Genomic DNA, 16,182 nt, shown 5'->3' with positions numbered 1-16,182 from the left:
TTCTAAGTGGATTTCTGGAGGTTTCCTCTGGATGGACACCGGGGATAACGACGTCCTCACACGGTACAAGTCTCACTGAACGACACCGGTACGTTTCATGCCTGCATGTTCAGGTTTGACCGAGTTATGACTGAGAAGGAGGAGGATTTTGACTAAGTCGCCTGAAGCGAGTCTCTGATTCAGCTGTTGTGGTAAATGACGGTGAACCTAACACAGAGCGACCACGTCTCAGTTTCCTGCACCGTTTGCTGTGTAAGGATGCTGGTTAAAGCCACTTTCAGCTTTGTCAGAACCTTCTATTTTATTCATGAAAACAAAAAGGTGATTTCACTGCTTTTTTTTCTCCCCAACTAGACCGGTTTCCCCTAGGACCAGGTCCAGATCAAAAAACCACTACGCTTAGACTCGTCAAATCTGGTTGAGATTAACCCTGAAGAACTAGTTCTATTCTAAAAGTTTGGATGAAATAAGAAACTGTCTGAAATGGAAAGTGGAAAGAAAAACCGCATCAGGGGAGGCGAAACCATCAAATCTGGTTTCAATCTGATACCAAGTACCAGGGTCAGAATCACCAATATCAATACCGATATCAGTGCCTCTCATTGTTAAAAGCAGCTAATGTTCTACCAAGTAAGGGAGAGAACCGGCTTATGGTTTATAAGGTGAATGCCTTATTATTATGATGTATTTTCATTTCCACCAAATCCTAAATCCCAGTCCCAAAAGCGAGACCCTTCTTGTGACAGTACTCTGCTAAGGACTTAATCACATGCATGTTTAAACACCAGACCTCCTCTACTGCCAAATCAAATCATTTGCTCTCCTCGGGGCTGCGACTTTTGACTGAATATTCACCCCGGAACTTACCTTTTACCAAACCAACCACTTGGGTCCTCAGTTTGAAAACACTTTCAGTGCATCGGTATATATCTCACCTTTGTTTGCCCGCGTTCGAAACATAAAAGTTTGGGCCTTGCTCTTTGGAAAATAAGCAAATCTACACTTTTGAGAAGCTGGAAATATAAACCTCTTTTTTCTAAAGAAAGAGTGGAGCCATGAAATGATCAGAATTGCCAGTTAATTTTCTGTCAACCAACTGAACTCTTTGCAGCTCTGCAGTGCTGCTTGGCGCCTGGGAGCCGGGGGACACGATTAACCTGCCAAGTACAGTGAGTTTAATAAGGGCCCGACGACAGAGTTTTGTCCTGGGGGGCCCCGGGGAGGTTAGTCCGGCCCTGAACAGGTGCAACGGTTTACAGATCGTTCATCCCAGAGCGAGGCCCTGATTCTAAACGGAATCGGACAGAAAGTTTCAGCCTAGTTGTAGGTGGAGCCTAAGTAGCATGTTGTCAATCACCTGCCGATCGATCGGTCCCTGTGGGCGGGGCCCGTGAGCTCAGTGGCCTGTCCGCTAAAGCGATCGGGGGAGATGGGGGGGGGCTGGAGTCTGACTTTGCAGCGGAGAAACCGGCCCTCGCCTGCACCATCAGTCAGCAGTAGCTCAGTTTAGTCGCAGTGTCCGATGTGTTTTCCAACCTTATCTCAGCAGGTGTCCCCTCCCCTCCCCCGTCCATGGGGGGTTTCTCTGCTCTGCTCCCCCTCTCTCTTTTTTTTTTTCCTCTCCTCTGCTTTCTGAGTCTTCTCTCGAGAGAAGGAGAAAAGAGGCCAAGCGAGGACAGGAGTGAAGAGAGGAGGAGAGGAGGACTCGGCTTCCTACCCTCGGTGTGGTTTCCTGTTTGTAGGTGGGAGGATGCTGAGACGGTTGCAGCAGCGTCCACAGAGCGCTGCTGCTTCTTGACACCCGGCGACGCTCTGAGGTGTCGCGCTTACATCTCCTGATTGGTTCGGGGTGTTTGCGTTAGACTTTTTTTTTTTTTTTTCTTTCTGACATTTTGCTGCTGTGAACCTCGTGCCTCTTTTCCAGTTTCCACCACCAGTTGCAGTTTGCAGTTGAGAGCGGCTGAAAGAGGGCAATTTGATCAACCCACACACTCTGCTCACCCTCACAGAGATTTAATCTTTTACGGTAGCTGGTTGGTTAGTGAGTCACCTGGTTAGTGAGTCAACCTCTGCAGAGGTTTGTCGCACACTCGCACTCATCGACTGTGATCTCGTGCTCAGGGTTCTCTCATTGATCAAGGGACTTTTTCAGGCCGTCTTCTGTGTCTTCTGAACTTTTAGAAGCCTCCGCTCCGTCTCCTGGCACAAACCTGACCTGGGCTGGTGGTCCAATCTTCGACTCTCTCATAGGTAGCGCTGAGGAACACGGCGGAAGATCAGAAGGTCTGTGGCGGGAGATGAGACGGGACCCATCCACTCAGCTTGGGAGGTGATTGGGCGCAGCGACGACAGAGGAGGAGAGTCGTTGACAAAGAGGGAGGGAGGAAAGAGCCAAGTAGGTCACTGGGGGCCCAGATCAGCTCATCGGGGAGGAAAGAAGCAAAGGGTACAGAGAAGGAGAAAGCGAGCAAAGAGGTCTTCAGACATGGCAGATGTTTGGTTACAGTAGTCGCCTCATGTGGACCAGATACTGTGGAGGACACGAGACCAGCCGCAGGCCCCGAAACTTCACCGATCCTCCATCCTCCGTCCAATTGTCTCTCCAATCAACGTTTGTCCTCGGGCGTAGGTGAGTTTTCCGTCCTTTTATCTGTTCAGGTAGTCATTTGTGACCTCTGCACGATGGAGGAACCTCCGATTCTTCCCAGCATGCACATGGAGGACGGGGCAGGAAGGCGGAGGTCGAGTTGAACGTTCAACTGCACAGATTTTTTTTTAACTTTGAAGCCTGGTGAAGGAGCCAGACCAGTTTTCACTCCGTGGACCAGAAATGTTGGTTTCTTAGGGCGTGGTGCTGGTGCTATCGGCCAAAAGGTCACCAGTGGGTCGCGCACTCTTTTAATTCACTCGATCATGCGACAGGGACTCGAAAATGAGGAATCACAGGTCTGCTTTTCACACCAGAAGCACAAGATCGACATCACGCACCGCTGTGACTTTCCAGCCGGTGCTGCAGGCCAAAGTTAAAGTTTCACTCAAAGACACTCTGGTGTCCGCAGCATGCGTCCAGTGGGATGGGGGTTCACGTCCTACCAGGGACAGAGATATAAATATGAGAGAGGACAGACAGGGAGGTTGAGGATACCAGTGATGGTTTGCCTCGTGATTTGGTTTGTAGCGAATAAAATTTGGAGAGAATCTAGAAAACAACATGCAGATTAAAACCAGGTGGATGGAAACCCACCTGCTGCTTTTCATTTTGCAACACGACTTGGTGGCATCCTGTGTTTGAGACAACTGGTAGAGGTCGGAGGATGTCCCGGTTGTGCCGATGGTCCAGGGCGAACCATTACACCGCGACAACCCTGTTTTCGAGTCCGGCCACGACCTTTGTCACATGTCATTCTCCACCCCTCTCTCCCCCCTCAGCTCCACCTACCTCTCTACTGTCGACTCTGATAAAGGAGTAAAATTACCAATCAATAATTATTGTGAGAGAAAACATATAGAGCTGCTGGCTCAAAAAGTACTTTCCCCCAGTGCTGGAAAGCAACTAAGTACATTTACCTGAATCTCTTCTTGTCATGCCACTTTCTACTTCTGCTATTGTACTTTTACTGCCCTACATTTACCTGCCAGCTGGAGGTTACAAACGGTCTGTTTAAGTGGAGCTGAAATTGTGGTTAAATCTGTCAGAAAGTTAACTGGCAACTACTTGGTCTCATTTGTCATTTTTCATGTAGAAATATGATGATGATGACGATGACGATGTCTTACATCAGATTGAGTTCTGCAGCTGCAGCAGCAGCTGTGGTTATATTTGCCTGTTGCATCATTAAAGTGATGCTCACACGTGAATCCATAAAATCCACAATACATTATAATGTGAATGTGAAAGGGGCCATTTTGAATGATGAGTACTTGAACCTTTTCCTCTATAAATATATTTTGATGCAAATACTTTTGTATTTTTTACTTAAATTTACTTTTAATTAACTAAAACACCTGAGCTGCTTCTCCTCCGCCGCTCGTCCCCACTTCGGATTCTCAATATTATTTCAAAATCCCGTTTTAAAGGAACGGTTGGATTCTTCCTCTCTCAGTTTGATCCCACTCTCGCGTCTGGACCGTAACTACGGAGCTGCCGCCATCAGCTGGTTAGCCTAGCTTAGCATAAAGACTGGAAACGGGGGGAAACTGCTAGCCGGAGGAGACAAAACCCACCTCCCTGATTAACATGTGACATCTCGTTTGTTTGATCTGTAAAGGTTCAGTTCTATTACATTACATTCGTTCAGCAGACGTTTTTGTCAGAATCAATTTAAACCAAGCACATCGAAACCACAGCGGAGAAAGAAATCTAATCCTGAATTAGAGTCTGTCCCTTTTAAATTTACAATGAAACGCAGGTTCAGCGCCGCAGTGCGAGGGTTATGTGCCGGACCGGCTCTCGGTTGGTCCCGGTAACTCCCCGGAGTCTCGTCGTCACTTTGAAGTTTCCAGAAAACCGGCAGAGACTCCGGGACGTTACTGGGGTTCTTGAAGCTGCGTTCGGTCCCGGTCTTAGTCTCATTGACTTGATCTTAAACAACGGCAGAAACAGACTCAGGTACTGTATCTAAACTACAATTGTAATAATACTTCTGTACTTTTACTAAAGTTCAGGGCTTTTACTTGTAATGGAGTCATTTTTTTTACATCTGAACAGAATTTCCTGACTTTAAATGATCATTTAGTTCATTTTAAACTGTTCTACAGATGTTTTGTGGATAACCCGATTTTACACTTTAAAAAGACTCTTTTTTTATTAGATGAAAAGTTTAGAAGTATATATGTGACTCCCTGGGTGAGAGGAGGGGAAAAAAATTTGGTTCTGGCTCTTTTTGGTTCTTCGCCGAACACGAAATTTTATTGCAGCCAAACTCAAAACTCGGCAGCGTCATGAACCAAATGATTAAAATCTGATACTGTTTATCTGTCTTTTCCTGTCATACTTCCTTTCCTCTCACTTCAGCTTACACTCATTTCTATCTGCCGGCTGCTGACACAGCACAATAGAACCTTGAAAGGTTTTTATAAGACCTTTCAAGGCTCTATTATCTCCCTTTCAAGGGGAAAAAAACAAAACACAAAGCGAGCTCAAGATGACTCACAAGATGTCCATCCTCTACCAGCGCAGTGTTGAGTGAGGAGCTGGTTTTGAACCTCGTGAGGAGGATGGAGTTTTTAAGTGAATGAGGTTTTCACTGAAACCTTTTTTCCAATCCCGGAGCCTCTTTACTGCAGGGTAAAGGTGTGTTGGGCGTTTTTGTTCTTTTTTGGCAGGTTGGCCTGGAGGTTTCCATGTTCACGTTGTGCGTGGGTGCAGGTATTTTCTGCGAAGCGCGTTTCCAGTCTCTGGAGCCGGCTGGTGATCAGTAAGGGGCGAGCTGAGCTTTGCAGAGGAAAGAAAATGAGCTGCCGGCACCAGTCAGTCGTAGTACGTGTCAAATGGTTTTCCTTCCTGTGTGACTCAACTCTGTGATCAGGAGGTAGATGATTATCGTCGCGTTCTTCTTCTGACGCCTCAGGAAAGTAAAAAGTTACTTGAGAGAACGGAGCAGGATGTTTCATTTTCAAAACATGGCTTCCTCCCGCTCGTTGCTTAATCTGAGAAAATGGCCGTGTTCTGACACGAGGACATAGAAACATAAAACCAGTTCTTTTCCACGAGCCTGTTTCTCCACAGCGAGTACGAGCATCGTTTGTCAGAGGTTCATCCTAAGAGATGAACGTCCACCGACGGGGCTGTGGGAGGTTTTAACATCCAAACCAGTCATACGTTGTCCACTGAAGCAGAGCCGTTGTCATCAACTGGGATTTCTGCCGATAACGGGCTCGTTCCGGATCCGACCTGATCCCGACTCGCTCCGGCGCCATGCAGGCGAAGGCAACAGTAACCTCAGCGGATCAAGGCTGCAGCTGCGACCCCAGGGCATGATGGGAAACACCGGGCTCTCCCCTGACCTAAGAGCTGACGTTTAATGGAAACCTTACGTTTTTCATTTAACTCGCTCTACGGAGCTTCGTCCCGCTCACCGTGTAGATGCCGAGCGGCTCCACGCAGATCTCAGGCTGCAGACGCGCTCCGACAGCTGTAGTCCACAGTGCGAATGTAACCGATTCCACGCAAAAACCTCTGGAAAGTGGGATGTGAAGACTGTGCAGATGTTCCTGACAGATCAGCCCGTTTGAGAGGGACGGCCCAGCTGAGACTCCCTGTAGTATGGAGGTTAAACCCCAGAATGCATTGTTCTGGCGGCATTTCATTAACTGGGGATCAGCTCTGACAGGACGCTGAGTGTTCCTGTGACTTCCTGTGACAGGCTGTGAAGCCCGTTGGGAACTGTCCGTCTCGACTGCAGCTTTTTGTCTCTCCTTCCTGCCCCCACCTCCAACCAGCCTTTTGTCCGACAGCTGAAGGGCAACGGCCCCCGGGGCCCCAAAGGCACCGGGTCTTCTGAGTGGCGACACATTAGGTTATAAAGGCCCTGGGGCGGCCCCTGCATTTTTACCCAGTCACCGGGTTCGCTTCCCTAATTCTGCGTTCACAGCGCCGTGCATTGTGGGTTATTCCCAGGGGTTGGGCCTGGCCGTTGCCCCCCCCCGGGGCTCAGCTCCGCCCCCTTCAGCATCACCGTGTTAATGACTCTGAAACAAGTCCAGACCGCAGCTGCTTTTCTCCGACTTTACTAAGCGTCTGTGGAGTCACGGGTCCATATCAGATTCTATATTCAGTCCAAACATCGTGTCCTCTGGAGAACCGACAGATTTTCGGTATCCGTCCCTTTAGAAAGTTGGATTCAGTCTGAGATTCTGTCTCTGAAACTTTACCAACACAATGGAGCTGAATGAGTTTAGTTTGTGGTTCGGTATTAAAAAAAATTAAAACATGACATTTAGAAAATTCAGTGTCTACGGTTTTCACTGGAGCCACTTTCTTCTGAAGAAATAGTCCCGGTGAAAACTGTACCCAACCCCCCAGCCTCATTGGGCAAAATCTGCAGAGCTGCAGACTTACAGTAAGGGAGCATAAAGCACTTTGCAGTGTCACCACAGGACGGCCGTCAGCCCCTCGCACACACACACACACACGCTCGTCTTCCTTCTGAACCAGGTCGCGTGGTTATTTTAAGAGAGGTTCAGTGCGTGAACTCGGCGGAAACATCATCTCCGTGTCACCAACCCGATGAGTAGGACATTCATCAGGTGACAATGTCAGCTGAAACCACCTGATGAATGTCCTACTCATCGGGTTCACGCACTGAACCTCTCTTAAACGTGGCCCTGGGTCACATTCTGATCTAAACTGAGGCCTCGTCGTTTTGTTTCTAATGCAGTGGAAATGTGACGTGTTTTGAAGTCGGGGGATCATCGGTGGAAGTTTCCACTGGTTCAATTCTGAAGCAGGAAAACCACGAAGTGAAAAACAGCAAACGTCCACAGAGGGAGACGTTCTGGTTTCAAAGTAAAAGTTCTCACTGTGAATAACTGACAGGTGTTTTTAATCTCGTCTGCGCTTCAGGTGGAGCTGAGTCTCACTACTCGCTACTATAGCTGAGCTGTGGAGGAAGCAGAAGTAAAAACACTGATATCCAAATATTACCGAAGTAAAAGTACGGGAGTAGGATCAGGAAAGTGTACTGAAGTACTCGGTGCAGTAAAGCGGCCCCTCTGACTGTTATGCTGGGACATATTATATCGTTGTCGTTATCGTTTCTGGGGCATTAATGCGTAGACAGCGTTTTACTGTTGTAGCTGCTCGAGGTGGAGCCGATGTGAACTCTCTATATCCGGCTTCGTGATTAATCTGCTGATTATTCTCTCAATTCATTAACTGATTGTTTGGTTTGTAAAAATTCAGAAAATATACAGAGAGAGAATATTAATTCATATTAATTACAGCTGCAGCAAATAGGTCGACTGAAATAAAATAAATCAGCTGCTACTGTTTTGTTGATAATCGATTCATCGTTTCAGATGTCTGTTAAAACGTAAATGGCAAAAACTCTGATGCTTCCAGGTTCTCACATCTGAGAGTTAGTTGCTTTCCTTGATCTTATATTAAACCAAACTGGATGTTTTCATACTGTTGGTTGGACAAAAAAAAAAAAGATGGATGACTTCACCCTTTGCTCTTTGCCTCAGTGTCCCATGTTTTGTGTTTTATTATTTTACCGTCAGATTGATCAGTAACGAAAACAGCTGCTCGTTGCAGCTGTCACATTAATATCAGTTAAGCCTCCTCAGGTCCGGCTCTGTCAGACGGTTTCACAGAACCAGTCTGTTCTGTATCAGCGTGTTGTTGTTGCAGCTCTTCGCTGAAGCTCTATGATGTTTCCACTGAGTGAAATATTCAAACCACAGGCTCCATTTTTTTCTTTTCTTTATCTGCTTCCTTCGATCAAACTGAAATATTTTAGAAGCATCTTCCCAGAAGTCAGCGTGTTTGGTATCGGTGAAAGGTCTCTGGGATCGCCACTAGAATTAAAAACAAAGGGTAACGTTTTATTTTACATGTGCAAAATGTCCTCACAGTTTCCACAACATTTGGTGGAAACAACTATGTCACTATGGGGGGAAAATGAAAGCCAATTCATTCTAAATCTAGAGTCTTTCAGTCAGTGCTCAGCAGGTCGGCCTCAGCAGAAGGTGTAAAAATGTGCAATTCATCCACAGGCAAACGTCCGGTTGTATGCACCTGCATACGGAGCGTCAGGGAAAACCAATATTCCAGTGGAGGATTTTAAAAAAGGGGAAGTTACTTGGGTTTAAATGAATAAGAAGCTTCAGAGGAAATTACAGAGATGTAAAATCGGTTTTACCAAATAAAGTTCTGGGGTTCGAACACACTCGGTTGCTCCTGTTGGTTTTCCCTCGCGGACTGAGTGAAGCTCTGCCCGTCTCCTGACGCCCCTGTTCCGTCCTCCTCAGATGAACCATGGACCCCTCCTGGTTCTTCCTGGTTCTGTCGGCCGCCGTCTTCGTCTCCATCGTCCTCCTGGCCGTCGTCTGCCTGGACTGCTGGAACAAGGGCGCGCTGGGTGAGGTGACGCGGGGAGGAGTTGGCCTCGGCGATGGCGACGGAACGTGCGTTTACACGATCTGCAGGACGAAAACCGAGCGCGTGTGAAGATTCACCGACGCTCCGTCCGGTTTCGTCATCAGATCGTTTTGTCTCCATCGCCGAGGCTAATGTCTCTCTCCGTACAGACGTGTGGTTAACCGCTGCTCTGCTTGTTCATAACGACGTGTAGTCAGGACGTTTTTTAACCAACGCTGGTCACAACGGCCGCTTTGGCTTCTGCTTTTAGCTGCTGAGCGATGAAATGTTTCTCTCTTTCCTCCCACCAGTCTCCATCAGGCAAACTAATGCCTCGGAGGAATACATGCAGTAAGTCTTCATGAGTGAAAGATGATCATATTTTCACTGAACAACAACTCGGGTTAAATCTCTCAGTTTTACACCAAGTGACGACGTGTCTGTTTCTCTCTTTCCCTCAGATCCACTGAATTCAGAGTCATCCATCCACGTGAGTCTGGAGAGAAAAAAACAAAACAAAAACGCACTTTGGTAAAGTTAGTTTTTCTTAGATGATGTTTTGTTGATGGCTCTGCAGCGGCTCCCAGTTGGTCTCGGAAAATATTTGAAGAGCATGTAAATTGTAAATTGATTTCAACCACAAATAAAACACGAAACGTCTCCATTTCTCATGTGATAACTTTAAACATAAGGATTTAGCATCAAATCAAAGTTGTGTTATTTAAGGGTTACGTCTTTGAAGACTTATTCAAGAGTAAAAGCACATGACCTGAGCCATCTCCATTGGCTGCACAGTATTTGCCATCGAAGTTATTTGTGACCTTTTTTCTTGAGATATTTCAGTAGCAATTCACATTTTAACATGAGTAATGATGTTTACGTGCTGTTCCTGCTGCTCAGGGAGATTTTAGTGACTAACTGAACTATACAAGGTCGGGTTGACTCCGTGATCAGACACACGAGAGGAGACATTTCCCTCCAGAGCAAGTGGTCACTTAGTTTAGCCGGTAAAAACCACCTTTGAACTGAGGCCTATGTGAGAAGAGCTTAGTGTCCGTGACGATGGTAGAACCAATCAGTTTCGTGGAGGTGATGACGTTTCTACGCTGGGGCGGAGGATGGTGATGGTGGTGATGATGATGATGATGATGATGGTGACAGTGACTCTCTCTCTCTCTGTCGAGTTGCAGTGCAGCCAGCCGGGGATCTGAACTCCATCCGCTCCGCTCCCCACCTGCTGTCACCACACAGAGTTGTGTGAGTTGCTTTTTCTTTTTTTTTAAATCACAAAAAACACACCTGGTTCATACCTGCCACGAGTACGAGGCCTTCATCAGCACCGACGCTGACCGAAAACTCCTCAGTTCTCGGTGGTGGGTCGAACACCACGGCTGCGCAGCTTTGATTCTGCCCCCGCTGGAGACCAGGTCCCGAACTTCTTACAGACACAGCGGCTCGAGGAAGAGTCCCGGTGGCTGACCATGACGGAACCCACTGTTCTAGTAGGAACAACCGAGGCCGTAGAATCGGTTCCCGACGGCCAGGTCCGCCCGAGGCCTCGGCACAGTTTGATCTCTCAAGGCCCGTATTTCCCCAACTCGTCAGAAAGTAGTGAAGTCTGAGCAATACGACGCATTCATCAGCTGATCACGACTGATCAAGGAGTAACCAATCAGAGATATAGATCGGCCCTCCATCTTCAATATTAGTCATTCTTTTAAAAAAAAAACCCCTACGGTTCATTCACTGGTTTGTTATTCTGCAAGAACATATAGTATAGTTAATTTTACTATCATTATTTATTACACATAATTATAATGTATAAATGTATAAACAGGAAATTGAAATGGAAACTAGACTCTGCTGCGAGACGTTCCGGTGGACGAGGTGGGTCAGAGAAACCGGAGGAGGAGAGGAAATTTAGTTCCACGCTGACGTGAAGATGGTCAGAGACTGTGAATCACATCAGGGTCGGGTTTATTCCGCTGCTTCGTTTTCAGCAGTTAAAAAAACACCAAACAGAGGAGGTGGTGGGAGGTAGTGTTTATCTAACGCTGGGCAGCTCGTGACTGCACCTCAGGGATCGGTTACGTCTCGTCTGAACCTAGAATAAGGCCTGGTCATTCATTGGTTGATCAGAGTTTCTCTTCCTGATCTGGTTCACACAGATGGAGTAGAACATTTCTGTCTAAAACGTAGTGGAGCAGAATAGAGTAGCAGGAAATGCAAACACTCAAGTAAAGTACATCAAAAATGTACTTGAGTAAATGTACTTAGTTACTGTCCACCACTCTTCATTATTCTGACACTGAAAAGACTTTTTCGTCAAAAGAAGTTTTATTTTAAAAGTGAAAGTGAAAGATTTTTACTTTTCTCTTTAACTTGAGTCCAACGCTTGACTTCTTAGCACTTCAATAGACACAGGTCCTGGTCTAAGCACAGATACTTGGACTTCATGGTTTGGTTTGTGAGAGATGAAACCTCGGACTACAGAGGACGGGGTCACCTCGTGTCAGGGCTTTGATTCGGTCTTTTGATCTGTTCACACTCAGCTCACCTTCAGCTGATCCCGGAACCCAGCGGAGACACCGGTCCTTCACCCCAACAGAGACTGGTGAGAGTCCTCCGTTCATTTGACCTTTTCGTTGATGATGTCTTCTTCCAGGATTTATTAATAATGTCAGTCAGAATTTTTTTTTTTCTTTACTCTTTATCGCATATGTCAAAAACAGTTAGATGCAACTTTCCAGCATTCGATCTCTGATCTCGGAGTCCGTGCACTTAATGTGATGCTCTTTAAAAATCTTACACAACACGACTTTTTCCGTCCTACAGAAAGTAATCCAAGTTATGAGAATCCAGCAGATGGTAAGATCACGTTTAACTTTTCTAACAGTGCGTTTGAGAAGCAGTGTCCTACGTTCCTCTAACCCACAAACCCAAAGACATTTAGGGAGTGCAGCCAGTCCTGGGTCAGTATTTTGCAATCAAACATGGATACTGTACACGAACTACAGACCTGTAATTATTTTCCGCTGCACATTTCTAGACTGCAACATAGGTAACTGTGAATATAGTGGACAAAACCGGTTAAGACTTTGAGCTTGACTTTGATGACCTTGATTTGACTTGTTGGCCTCAGCTTTGGACTTGTTGGTCTTACCTTGGTAGGTTGGGACTTGCTGGCCTCAGCTTGGGACTTCTTAGTCTGGATTTGTGACTTTAGGGGCTTGTCGCCATCGTCTTGGGACTTGGTCCTGACTTGGGACTTGTTTGTCTGTATTTTGGACTTGATTGCTTTGACATAAGACTTTTTGGTCTTGACTTTGAAGGCTGGGACTTGTTGGCCTCGACTTTGGACTTGTTGGCCTCGACTTTGGACCAGTTGGTCTTGACTTGGTAGGTTGGGACTTGTTGGCCTCGACTTTGGACCAGTTGGTCTTGACTTGGTAGGTTGGGACTTGCTGGCCTCGACTTTGGACCTGTTGGTCTTGACTTGGTCGGTTGGGACTTGCTGGCCTCGACTTTGGACTTGTTGGTCTTGACTTGGTCGGTTGGGACTTGCTGGCCTCGACTTTGGACTTGTTGGCCTCGACTTTGGACTTGTTGGTCTTGACTTGGTCGGTTGGGACTTGCTGGCCTCGACTTTGGACTTGTTGGTCTTGACTTGGTAGGTTGGGACTTGTTGGCCTCGACTTTGGACTTGTTGGTCTTGACTTGGTATGTTGGGACTTGTTGGCCTCGACTTTGGACTTGTTGGTCTTGACTTGGTCGGTTGGGACTTGCTGGCCTCGACTTTGGACTTGTTGGTCTTGACTTGGTCGGTTGGGACTTGCTGGCCTCGACTTTGGACTTGTTGGCCTCGACTTTGGACTTGTTGGTCTTGACTTGGTCGGTTGGGACTTGCTGGCCTCGACTTTGGACTTGTTGGTCTTGACTTGGTCGGTTGGGACTTGCTGGCCTCGACTTTGGACTTGTTGGTCTTGACTTGGTAGGTTGGGACTTGTTGGCCTCGACTTTGGACTTGTTGGTCTTGACTTGGTCGGTTGGGACTTGCTGGCCTCGACTTTGGACTTGTTGGTCTTGACTTGGTCGGTTGGGACTTGCTGGCCTCGACTTTGGTTTGTTGGTCTTGACTTGGTATGTTGGGACTTGTTGGCCTCGACTTTGGACTTGTTGGTCTTGACTTGGTCGGTTGGGACCTGCTGGCCTCGACTTTGGAGCGACAAGTCAAACAGAAATAATGCTGTGAACGAACTGGGCTTCCTTTAACTTGGACTCTCTCTGCAGGACCTGAATACGTAAACCCTGACCCAAACCTTCCTGACAGTGACATAGAAGATCCCGGATACATGTAGGTCTCCTCTTTGAAACCGACCTCTGGTGTTTTATTCATTTATTCATTTCAGGGACTCACATTCTGACCTGAACATCTCTTCTTCTCTTTTTTTTTCTGCAGCACCGTGATACCCGACGTCGAAGCCCCTACTCCGTCGAGCGAGAGCCGAGCCTCGACGCCGAGTTCAGGTACAGTTTCGGAAATGGCAAAACAGCTTGACGCCGTAAAGTTCCGTCCAGCAGCTTCTGGGATCAGCTGGCTCCAGTTTATAAATGTCTACTGGCAAAAACCTACTGAAGGTCCCACGCTGCCTTTTTATTTAACGACCCGTTTAACGAATGGAGGTGTTTCATCCGTGGGCGGACTAGGGGCCCCCCTACCTCTAGTCCGTCCTCGATGAAACACATAGAAAGAGGCCCAGGAGGATTCGGTACGTGCAGTCATCTCACAGGTGAACCAGAAGCCTCAGACTCTCAGACGCGCACAAACTACTCAGTCACGTCATTCGCACCCGCTGAGAAAACTGTGACTGCGACCTTCGGTCTTCATCTTTTCAGTAAAGAAAGGAAGGAGAGAAAGAAATTTAAAAAAGCAGCGAGGAAAACAGGCAGAGAGAGAGAGGAAAAGAAAGATAGCACAAGTAAGAAAGGAAAAAATGGAGAGAAGACGAGGAAATTGTGAACGGCGGTCTGTGTGTTAGTGAGACGTCCTGTGTGAAGTGATCATGTCTGTTTTCCTCCTCAGATGTTCGACACGATTACGTGAACCTCGAAGGTGAGTTGTTCATCTTCTAAAGGACCATTCTGTTTATTTCTGTCTTGTCCTTCATCTACAGCTGTAAACTGTTCTCCTGTTTTTTTCCTCTGAAAAACACGCACTTGTTCTTATATTTCTATGAATGCAAAACGGCTGATAACTTGATCTTAAGTTAATCTCGTCTCATTTTAACGTTGTTCATGGGAATTCACTCCAGAACACGCAACATTTACGCGGCTGCTAATTAACCCCTGAAGCACCGGGGTTACCGCTTTCTTCTCCTCCTTCTCTCCACAGAGGAACGAGACTATCTGAACGTGGATCCGCTGCTCTCTCAAAGTGAGTCAGAGATCCAGTTTCTTTTTATTTTTCTTTTATCGTTCAGATCATGCCGAGTTCCTCCGTGCCGATGTTTCACACATGAAGTCCTGCAGCATCACATCCCGGTCTTAATGTGTGTCCTCACCGGTGCCTCTCCCGTATCCTTGTAGCATCAGTGTCACAGAGCCGAGCATCCGATTCTCCCAAAAGATAAATACACGACGGCAAACTTTTAAAATAGAAAGAATTCACAATGACCGTAAACTGCTGGAAGAGAAGAGTTTTAACCCGTTTAGTTCGGTTCCCGGGACTGTTTGGCTCAGAGCAAACAATGTCTGCATAAGACGATTCGATGCAATGATTAAAACAGGCGACGCAGGCGACCTCTCCTTTTCATTAGTTAGGTTCAACCACGGCAACGTTTTACGTTTATTATCTTTCCTTCATTCATTTAAGAATAACATTTATACTTTACAGTGCACGACGCAGTTTCAGCTACAAACAGTCTGTGAAGGAAACGTTTTTTTACAAACAAGTTTTCTAGATCTTGAGATTTTAGTGTTATTTTTTGAACGGATATCTTTGGGTTTTTTTTAAGACACTGGGCTTGGGCTGTAGGAAATAGTGATTTGGGGCGTTTTTGTTTTACAGATGAAAAAATTAATGAAGGGAACAATCGCTTCAAAATCAATATTATGGTTCGTTGGAGCCTTACAACTCAGTGACATCTGCTGAGGACGATCAGCTGATTCCACGTCGAGGCCGACGAGAGATTTCTGGAGTTGACAAAGGCTTTTTTTCTATGAAAGTCGCTCCGTTTTCACTGGTCAGTTTGTCTTGATATTCAGCGCATGTTCATGCCCCCCAGAGGATGATCCCTGGTGCTACTGGCGACCTTGTGATGTTTTGTCTTGCATCTTCATCACCACCTAAACACACGAGATCTTAATCTAAAGAGCAGATTACCGTGAGATACACAGAGGGGGCGAACTCTTAACATTTTGGAGACACTTACAGGTCACACGTCCATTTAATGTGCGTTTTAATTTCTCGTTTTGTACCAGAATCAAAACCAGAGTTGTTGCCTCAAAGCGACACCGACGACGACGACGATGACGACGACGACTATGAGGGGAACTACGTCAATCAGCCCCCAGTAGGTTTAAACAAGCTCACTGATGTTTCTTCAGCTTTACTCCTGAAGCAGCAACCGCTCAGTTTTTCTTTTTCCTTTCAGATGATTCACAGCCAGCTCCGAGCATGACGGGACACAGACTGAGCGATCGACCTCCGACTGCCCGACAACTGTGGGCTTTTCAACTGCCATCTTCATTTTTCTTCCTCCACCTTTGCCCCTTATTGATATTTAAGAGCTAAACGACTGAGAAAATAGGTAGAGAACTGGAGCTGGAACTGAGGGAAAAAGTCCTGCAGAGGCTGAGTTTGTCTGTTTTGTGAACTGTGGGGGTAAAAAAAAAAAAAAAAATATCAACCAAGAGCCAGATTGAGCCAAGACCCAAAGAAAATGAGCAAATATTCATATGAGAAGCTGGAACAAGTGGATTTTGTTGCCATATTACAAGTTTTGTTCATCCAATGATACTGAGTTTACTGTGACTTAAAACAGAGGAAGCAGGAAAAAATCCTCAAACTGGAACAAGGACATTTGGAGATTTTGCTCGAG

The 16,182-nt window shown here is 46.5% G+C and overlaps 1 protein-coding gene across 7 annotated transcripts; it reads left to right on the top strand.

Moving 5' to 3' along the window:
* The first annotated feature begins 24 nt into the window (after positions 1-24).
* LOC120806409 lies at positions 25-15,975 on the top strand. Of its 7 annotated transcripts, XM_040157586.1 has the most exons (13): positions 25-88; positions 2,251-2,629; positions 8,974-9,083; positions 9,394-9,433; positions 9,544-9,572; positions 10,273-10,339; positions 11,635-11,696; positions 13,373-13,436; positions 13,542-13,609; positions 14,166-14,195; positions 14,475-14,516; positions 15,563-15,654; positions 15,736-15,975. In XM_040157586.1, exons 3-13 carry the CDS (start codon positions 8,981-8,983, stop codon positions 15,760-15,762), a joined length of 624 nt encoding a protein of 207 aa, XP_040013520.1. In that variant the 5' UTR covers positions 25-88; positions 2,251-2,629; positions 8,974-8,980; the 3' UTR covers positions 15,763-15,975. The 7 variants fall into 7 exon arrangements, with proteins under 7 accessions (XP_040013520.1, XP_040013511.1, XP_040013562.1 ...); XM_040157577.1 differs by lacking the exon at positions 25-88 and having other exon boundaries at positions 1,942-2,629; XM_040157612.1 differs by lacking the exons at positions 25-88; positions 2,251-2,629 and adding an exon at positions 4,577-4,609.
* The last annotated feature ends 207 nt before the right edge of the window (positions 15,976-16,182 follow it).

The sequence above is a fragment of the Xiphias gladius genome, chromosome 3 (assembly GCF_016859285.1).
Source record: "Xiphias gladius isolate SHS-SW01 ecotype Sanya breed wild chromosome 3, ASM1685928v1, whole genome shotgun sequence".
Classification (NCBI taxonomy): Eukaryota; Metazoa; Chordata; class Actinopteri; order Istiophoriformes; family Xiphiidae; genus Xiphias; species Xiphias gladius.
This window is presented reverse-complemented; position numbering and strand designations above follow the sequence as displayed.